We start from the raw sequence: 9,535 nt of genomic DNA, 5'->3' as shown, positions 1-9,535 counted from the left end.
CAATAGGAGGTTTTGACTTATAGGTAAGACCCTAAAGTGATTATATATATAGATTCCCTATGAATTGCCATTGTTGATGGAGGTTGGTGAGAATACATATTCTCAATAGAGGCACCATGACATCTCATAGAATTGGGACAAAGTGTTCCCTTGGATGATCTAAAGGGCATATGATTATGAAATATGTGGTTGTAGTAATTCTTTAAGTGAATTTTGATATATGTTCTTTACAAGCTAGAGTATGTCAATTGATCACATAATAGGAGGATTTATAACTTACAGATTAAAGAGCTAATCTTGATAGGTTGATAACACTACCTTATTAGATTACAGACACTAATTCATGAGGAGTTTGCATGCAATGAATAGTAAGTTACAAACCTAAGCTTTGTCTTAATGTAGGATACTGAAGTACAATTGATTCTCTTTAGTGGATTCTTGAATCAATTTTTGAATTCAATTATGAGGGAGCCAATATAATCTTATGGGTCCCAATGGTCCCCGCTTGAGCTCCTAGTTCATGGTGACATGTTTTATTTGAGAGATTTAGATTTGTAGTTCATAAGGGCACATAAGGGTGTTTTAGTAAAAATACAAGGCTGCACAAGATCTTATGAACAATATTTCTAGATTAGTGTTTTGAGCTAATTAATTAATTGGAGTCCATTAAAATAATTAATTAATTAGGACCCAAGTGGGCTAGATCGGGTGACTCAAGTCAAATTTGGGCTCAAGTCACTTAAGTCCATAGGAAATCCTATATAAACCCTCTTAAGGATTTAGGATTCAAGCTTTTGGCACCTTGTCAAACCTGAAAGGCAAGGTTTGACACTGCCTTGTTCAACTCCGTGGAAGACTACCAGCAGTACAAACATCACTTTGCTTTGAGACGAGTAGTTCCGAGGAGAAATATTAATTTTCCCCAACTTGAGCACTTCAGATTCGAGGGTCTATTCACTAGGATGGGTTGGTTGCCTATGGTCACTATTTTGGAGCCGATTTTCCCGAATTTGGTGTGAGCTTTTTACTCAAAGGTGACTTATGGCATGGGTGGTGATGCGAACCTCAATCGACTGATTTTAGAACCTGAGCTCTAATACCAAATGATGCGAACCTCAATCGACACGCTTTGAGACCCAACAAACAGTATTGGAATAATTGCCCAAGAAAGTTAAAATACAAATTTTTGATAGAACCTTGACCCAACGTTTATAAGTGAAACGCGAACCAAAAGTATAAGTAACAAACCTTGACCCAATGATTACAATGGAATCATGAACCGAAAGTATAAAGTTTGAACGCCACAAGGAAGAATCCCTGATAAGTTCACAGTCCTTGAAGAACCAAAAGAAGAGCAAAGCCTCACCTTTTCTGATTTTTTATTCAATCAAATTATCCCCTATTACAATGAGTGCATGCTATTTATATGTCATGAAATAAAAACTTACTAAATCTTAAAACCCTAAATAAAAGTTGATTTGGTCTGAAATTAGCAGATCCAAAATAGGAAAATAGCTAAAAACCATTCTAAATAATAAAAGCCTAAAATTAAGGTAGATTTAGCTTAAAATTAGAAGCTCTAGAATAGGAAAAATGTCTATTAACTGATATGGAGTTGGAAAGTCAATAAGTCATTAATCCACGCCATAAATCACACCCAATCAAGCCAGATTAGCCCTCAATAGCTTCAATTAAATTTATTACACTTTCATCTTCCTTTGGGCCAAGCTTGGAATGTCCTACGTTAGAATCAACCCAAATCTCTTGAATTAGCCCATTAATTGCTTCTTTGATCTTCTTGGATCTTGCTTTAGTAATAGGTCCAACTGGAACATACAATGGATCCTCGAATGCTTGTTGATTCTCATCAGGTGGCCTGATCATTTCTACTGTTAGAGGTGTCAAGATTCGTCTCGACCTAAAGAGCATTTGTCGTATTTTCGATATTGCTCCTATTGGACTCAAAGTATATGAGTCCAAAATGTGGTCCATTGTGCCAAGATTTGAGCCTAGAGAGGCCATTAAGAGGATTTGTGAACTTGTAGATGCCCACGGGATGGGCAAACCCTCAGCACACAACCTGACGGTCATTAGCAGAGTGCTACATCATATGCACGGGGTGGACACAAACGAGGTCTCTTATTATGAGGCATTCCTTATTAACTCTATTCTAACTGGAAGACGGATCCACTTGGGGTACTTGATGATGATGCACTTGATCTCATGTTGCGAGAGCACGACTCGCGTACTCCCCTATGGTCGCTTCCTTATTAGAGTGTGCAAGGATGTTAGCGTTGACTTGAGCAGAGAGACAAACTTTGAGGCCTCCAACGCTTATGATACGTATGATGATCAGTTCATGGGGAAGATGAAATTTGAGAAGGCCCCAAATGGTTCTTGGGTAAGGAAAGCAAAAAGAGCATTGGCATAGGCTCTGGGACAAGGACAGGCACATCCTGGAGTTGAGGAGGAGGTAGAGATTAAAAAGATGGAGTGTGGAGTAAACCCTCAGGTGGCTATCAACAGAGAGAGCCCGAGCTTGACATTCCTCCACTCCAGTCAATGGGTGTTTAGTTTGAGACTACCTTCTCTGAGCCGATGATGTTTGAGCCAACTTTTATAGCGGGTCCATCTACTCAGTCGTCATTCACTGAGTCTTCCTCTGAACTTGCATTCACTAAGCCTACACATTTGAGATACCACTTGCTCAAACACCTCTCGCTCTTGACCATGCTCCATGGATGGATTTATCTGCTCAGATTAGCTCTCTAAGCACTCATATGGAGGAGCTTGTTGTAGTCAGTGACACACGGTTCTACTCCATGGAGGATTGCATGGATCAGTATCAGGCTGGCTTCACTTCACAGTTTGAGTATCTCCAGTAGGGGATTGAGCGTATTGAGGATCGTTTGGAGAGTCAACATGAGAATATGATGGCTTATCTGCGCTCTGTGTTTCCACCTCCACTTCCTCATCCTTGATTCCTTCGAGACCCTATTTGTTCCTTTTTTATGTTGCCAAAAAGAGGAGATATTTTAGGATCTAGGAAACTATAGGAGACTTACATGCATATCATTGTCATATCACTTGGATCGTATATACTAGATAATGATACATTGACTTATATATGATATTCTTATATGTTTGATGACTTACATTGTTTCTTATTGCAAATTCTCTCTAGCATGTCTTGATTATCTTGGTTTTAACTTCGTAAATTTTGATTGTTGATCCATGATTGGTTTGAGGGGGAGATTCTTCTTCTCTTAGATAACCAAGGTTTGTCATCATAAAAAAAGGGGAGATTGTTAGCCCAAGGGTTCTCCTAATCATGTGTTGATGATAACAAATCATGGTTAAGTTACTAATTGGTTTGAATTATAAACAATTTCAAATGTTAGTTTGGAAATTCATCAAAGGACCTAATGGATGCAAGATTAAGACTTTTGGAAGACCTTTAATCATAGGAAACATATGTAAGATGAATGCATGGGTGCACTTAGGATTCACGTATCATTTCATGCATATTTGAAAAACTCAGTTTATGCTTTAAAGTTACATTTCCATCAAAACCCGAGTTTTATCAAATGAACCTTAGGCAAATCATTTCAAAATTGGCAAATTAATTTACCTAAATACCTTGCCTAAGTGTTAGAAGAGAAAATAACAAAAAAAAATATAGGTTTTTGGGCCAAAAATGGTGAACCAGTCGAGACACTGGCCAAACCGGCTCAACCGACCAGGGTACTAGTTGACCGGTTACTCCTTCTTGATTGAGATCTAGTCGAGAGGAACAAAAAACACACTATCTCTTTCTCTCTCTTCTAGTAGCCTTTCCTTACTGGTCGAGGTATTTGCCTTCCCGATCGATGTCCGGTCAAGGATAACGGTCACCTGCCAAGCATTAAATGCTCCAACGGCTAGTGAAAAATACATTTGTATACAAATATTTTATTTATCTTTTTAGATTGGTTGTAGGCTCTGTTATATACGAATGCATATGGATTTTTTTTTTCTAATATAATTTTTATTATCTTTTTCCTAGTAGCTTATATCTTAGTGTGTTTGGTTGGTTTTACTCTAATGCAATCCACATACACGTTGAGTATCAATAAAATCTAAGTTTGGAAGATTTTCATTCGCTACTAATCTCCAACATTTATGTCACTAGAAAAATAAAAGCTTATCTACTAAACATTATAGTGCAAGGTAACAAGGATCTTGGTAAAAAGGTTATCGAGTTTCAACTTCTACAAATCATCATGTAAGATATTAGAATGGAAAATATGGTTATTTGAAAAAAATTGAGACATTTGTTCCTAATTAAATTTGAAAGTATGTTCAAAAACATCAAGTTTGGATAAAGAAATCAAATTTCCTGGAAAACAAGATATATGAATTGTCTAAAAGAAGTCTAAATGATGTCTAAAATGTCTAAAATTCAAATAATAATTCTAATGGATTCAATTAGAGCTTAAATATCAAATGATAAATTTAGATGGCTTCAACTAGAGCTTTGATTAGATTTCCCATAAAAATAAAGTTCTTATTTGGGATTTATGATTTGGATTATATGGAATCCTCATATCATATTAGAAATATGAGTAGTTAAGTGAAAATCAATTCACTAAGGGTCGTAAGGAATTTTCTCTTAAATTTGATTCAAAATATATATGAGCACTTAACTTATCATTCTAAAAAACCATGCTTTACATTCCTAGCTAGCAATCTTTTTCATGGTACCCATAAAGAGTCAAATTCTAGAAAGAAAAAAAAAGTGTAAGAAAATTGAAAAACAGAAAGGATTAAACTTGTTTAGAGATATTCAAGTTGAATGTGAAGTTGGGCCAAGATATTGATAATTTTAGAGATGGTTTTGGGTTTAATTTTTCAAGTTCATGTTGTTATTTCACTTGCATGATAATATTAGTAGTTTTCAAATTCCATTAAAATCTAAGAATTTACAAGTTATATTGATTGACCTTCTACTTTTGAAAATCTCATACTCTTATCATTGTTTAATCATTTCATTGGAACAATGGACTATAAAAAAACGATAAATTTTTTTCTTCCCATAAATTAACAAGATAATAAAAGAAATGTCGTAAAAAATAAAATAAAGTGAGAACCATTTCCAAATTTAATGTGAAACCCTGTAAGAGGATGGAACTTTTATAAGTAGATGGGCAGCCACCTTACTACCTAGTATGATAATTACTTGCTTATCAATGTTATATCCCTTATGGCTTGAGATGTGTTGATTGGGCTGAATATGGTCCTAGCTACCTCAGTTGCTCTTCGTTTGTGCCAATCAGGCCCATATTTTATGAATGACTGAAATCCAGCCAACCAAGTTTAACCCAACTCGGGCCCACATCCAGCCAACATATCCTAGACCATCTCCTGCTCAGCTTGAATGCCTCCCTGAAGAAGAAGAGTTTCCAAATTTCTTAAATTTAACATGTTATATTTTTTCGTTGGCTAAATTTTTTAATATTTAAAAATCCTTACATTGGTCAAAAGGGCTTTTAATGACTAAAATATATGACAGCAAAAGAGATTTGAAGGATAAAAAGTTTTTTGGCCAAATTTAAAATTTGATGCTTTTGTAGAAAAACTTTCATGAAGTGGTTTTACAACTTAAATTCTTTATTCGTATAATATTTTAGAGAAGCACATTGATACTCGCATCACTAAAAGGTAAGAATAATGTTACTTTGAAAATCTACTTCACCATGACATTGTCCAAATATAAAATTATGCATTCGATTAAATTTATAAGAAGCAAGCCAGAATTACATTTGACACACGGACTGAAGGCCCATCCAATAATATGACCCCTTTGTAATATTCCTTCAATGGAACATGGGATTGGATTAATGGAAATGGACTCTTGACTAATCACTTCATCCCTCTGCACCACGGCTACTTCCTCCGCCTCCGAATTCTGTGAGCTCTTCTTCCACCACTTGCTCTTCCTTGGAGAATCCTTGAGAGAATTCTATCAACATGTTTGTAGTAGCATTTCCTCCATCTCCTGCACAACACTAGAGGCCAAATCACGATTCCCAATCCTGTCACAAATCCAATTTCAGGAGCTATGTATTCCCACTTAATCTCCATCCTGGAACCTGAGTGCCTGTCATCAAATTCTTCCTTGCCTTGAGATGGTGGTGGATCAGTGCAACTTAGATCCAGAGGCCACCCACATAGTTCTTTATTCCCTTCATAAGAAGCTTCTGAAAATGTTTGCATTTGATTACCTGGTGGGATCCTTCCCACCAATTGATTGAATGAGAGGTTCAGGACTGAAAGGAAATTTAGGTTCGCAAGCTGTGTGGGTATCTCTCCACTCAGCCTGTTTTGCGAGAGGTCTAATGACTCAAGTTGTCGCAGATTCCCTATTGACGATGGGATATGGCCTGTGAAACTATTATGCGATAAGTTGAGAACATAGAGCGATGTGAAGTTCCCCATCACTTCTGGTATGTCTCCTTGAAAATTGTTGCACGACAAGTCAATAGAGGTGTAGAGAGTTAGGACCTTGACCAACTCCATTTCTTGACCTTTGCTGGTAACTGTTACAGCATCCTGATAGTACAATTGACCGAATTGTAGAACCCTAAATTCCAGGTGTTTGAGCTTGGATTGGACTTCATTTTCACCAGCCATCATTGCTGTCCAGGTCGAGAAGCATGTTGCTGGCAATTTACCACTGAAATTGTTCAAAGCTAGGTCAACAATCTGAAGCATTGCCCAGGTCGAATTGCTCTCGGGACATCCAATGGATCCTTCTAAGTTGTTGCCTCGCACAACAAGGACTCGCAAAGTGGTTATGTTCTTCAACAAGCAAGGAAAGGTACCATTCATCTGATTGTTCCCAAGGTTTAAAACCTCTAATGCTGTGCAGTTCGCCAGAGACCCGGGAATTTTTCCTTCTATACGATTCCCACTGAGATCAAGAGTCTGTAAAAGACAGTTGACTGGAAATTTCCCAGGTATAGCACCACTAAAATTGTTTCTCCGTAGATTCAGCACCCCAAGAGTCCCATACTCAATTAAACATGAAGGTACTTTGCCACTCAAATTGTTGTCAGAGAGGTCAAGAACTTGCAGGTAAGTTGCATTGCAGATGGATCTAGGAATACTTCCAGTGATGTTATTCTTCGAAAGAGAGAAGAAAATAGTGAAGGAAATGTAAAAACCAATACCATCTGGGATGGAAGAGGTGAACCTGTTGTCTGAGTAATCCACATAGCTGCAAAATTGGGGAGGAGTGGGGATTTGGCCATGGAGCTGGTTGGAATCTAGGTCAAGGATAGACAGAGCAGTAGTAAAATTAGAGAGAGGTTCTTGCAGATCCTCCAGTAAATTATGGGAGAGATTCAAATAGGCAAGAGAGCCATTACCAATCTTCCAAATCCAATTGGGTATGTTCCTACGAATTTGGTTATCGGAAAGGTCTAAATATGTCAATCTTGACTGGGTGCTAAGATCAGGTAATGTTCTGAGCTTGCAAGAAACCAATTTTAATGTGGTAAGATTCAACAGTAGGGGCAAAGTGGGATTACCAACACTTGAATTGATGGATAAGTTGTTGTATGACAGACTAAGAGAGGTAAGATTTCCAAGTTTCTGAAAGCTGCTTAGTAAAACAGTGCCATTGAATTTGTTGGAAGAAAGATCAAGGATGTTAAGACACTGGAGATCAAAGATGGATTCAGGTATTTGCCCTTCCAGATTGTTGCTACTCAAATCAAGGGTGTCCAATACAGAAGGCACAACCGAAAATTTACTCAAGGGACCAGAAAATTGGTTGTTGCTCAGTTGTATCTTCTGCAGTGATGGGAGGGAAAACAGGGAAATGGGGAGACTTCCATTCAGTGAATTGTTACGCAAGTCAAGAGTCACTAGATTCACAAGGCCATCCAAATGAGAGGAAGGAATCGGACCTGTTAAATAATTATGAGAAAGGTTTATTCGGGTCAGGTTCTTGGACAAACTAAAAGATGGGATTGGACCGGAAAATTTGTTTTCAGACAAGTCCAAGTAAACTAATTGAGCAAGGTTGGCCGTGGAGTTTGGGATTGGCCCACTGAAATTGCAACGTGCAAGCTCTATCCTAGTCAACCTCTGGAGATTGCCTATGGAGTCGGGTACTTTCCCTGAAAATTTTGTATCACTGAGCACCAAGCTATCTAGAGATCTATTCTGAGGGAATTCTGGCAAAGAACCCTCAAGTAACCTGTTGTTTGACAAATCAAGAATCTGAAGGGTTGGTACCTGAAAGATCTTTTCTGGAAATGTTCCATATAATCCACAAGAACTGAGCTGCAATTGAGTCAAATTCGAGAAATTGGCTAGGAATTCTAGAACAGGAGCAGAGAAGTTGTTACTGTCCAGGCGAATGCTTGAGAGAGACCGAAGCTTCTGCAGAGAAGAATCAAGAGGGCCATAAAGATAACAGCTTGCCAAGCTCAGCACTTGGAGATTAGGCACTGAAGATGATAATGCCTGGCACCATTCCTTCCCTTCTGCCGATATGTTTACACCATCAAGATAGAGTTCTCTAAGCTGTGTCAGGTTCTGAACCAGCATTCTCAGATTTGGGCTCTCAAGTTTCAGCGTAGGAACTCCAGGGTAGTAAAGCACAGAGAAATCAATAGTAACCAATTTCGTCAAGCATGAGATCTCAATTGGAATCTGCCCAGAAAACCCAGCATTAGACAAATTCAGGTATATCAAATGGCCAAGCTTACCGAATCCAGATGGAATTTGAGAAGAGTCGAAGGTGTTGTCAGCCAAATTCAAGCTCTGCAGATATTGTAGACTGAAAATGCTACTGGAGTTATTGAATCCACCATAAATTGATTGGCTACTGAGATCAAGAGCGATGACATGACCAGTGACATCCCAGTGACATCCCAGGTCACACCTCCCCAAGAACAGCAATCCGTGCTTGGATTCCAGGAAACTAGTTTACTTGATGCAGCAACATTGAATTTGAGGGTGTTCTTCAGTTGCAGCAACAAGGACATCTGATCCTCCAGGCATATGCTCCCATCACTCAGACATTCCCCGGACACCAAAGCAACATGGATACCAAAAACGATTGAGCATAAGGGCAAGAAATAAAGCCATGAAAAGAGTGCAATTCTCATTGGAAGCAGCTGGGAAATACTGCTACAACAAAGAATGTTTAATATGGAGATAGGGAGAAATTGAACAGGAAGAAAAAAGAATGTTCTAGTTATACATCAACAACACAACATTACACTTTTTTGTTCCCCCAATTCGGTGATTTCTTTATTCTATGACATGCTTTTATGTTTTTTCCTTCCTTGTTTCCCCCTATCTACTCCATTTCAAGTCACATGACAATTTATCATTTTCTTACATTTTTTACTCTTACGATATTGTCAGAATTTTCCTTTAGGAACCAATTATGAATTGACACAACAATGACCCGTTCACTTCATTAATTCGTGCCGATCTTTCCACGACGACGGAAAAGAGGTCTTCATTGCCGACTTTT

General features: G+C 38.0%; 1 protein-coding gene across 1 annotated transcript; it reads right to left on the bottom strand.

Annotated features, from left to right (window-relative positions):
- Positions 1-5,711: 5,711 nt before the first annotated feature.
- On the bottom strand, positions 5,712-9,298 carry LOC117919934 (receptor-like protein 32). The gene is given in 2 exon segments (XM_034837245.1): positions 5,712-8,907; positions 8,910-9,298. Coding segments are annotated over 2 exon segments (3,234 nt in total). The 5' UTR covers positions 9,162-9,298; the 3' UTR covers positions 5,712-5,925.
- Positions 9,299-9,535: the final 237 nt, after the last annotated feature.

The sequence above is a fragment of the Vitis riparia genome, chromosome 8 (assembly GCF_004353265.1).
Source record: "Vitis riparia cultivar Riparia Gloire de Montpellier isolate 1030 chromosome 8, EGFV_Vit.rip_1.0, whole genome shotgun sequence".
In the NCBI taxonomy this organism is placed as follows: domain Eukaryota; kingdom Viridiplantae; phylum Streptophyta; class Magnoliopsida; order Vitales; family Vitaceae; genus Vitis; species Vitis riparia.
The sequence above is the reverse complement of the archived record's forward strand: the minus strand, read 5'-3'. Positions and strand labels throughout refer to the sequence as shown.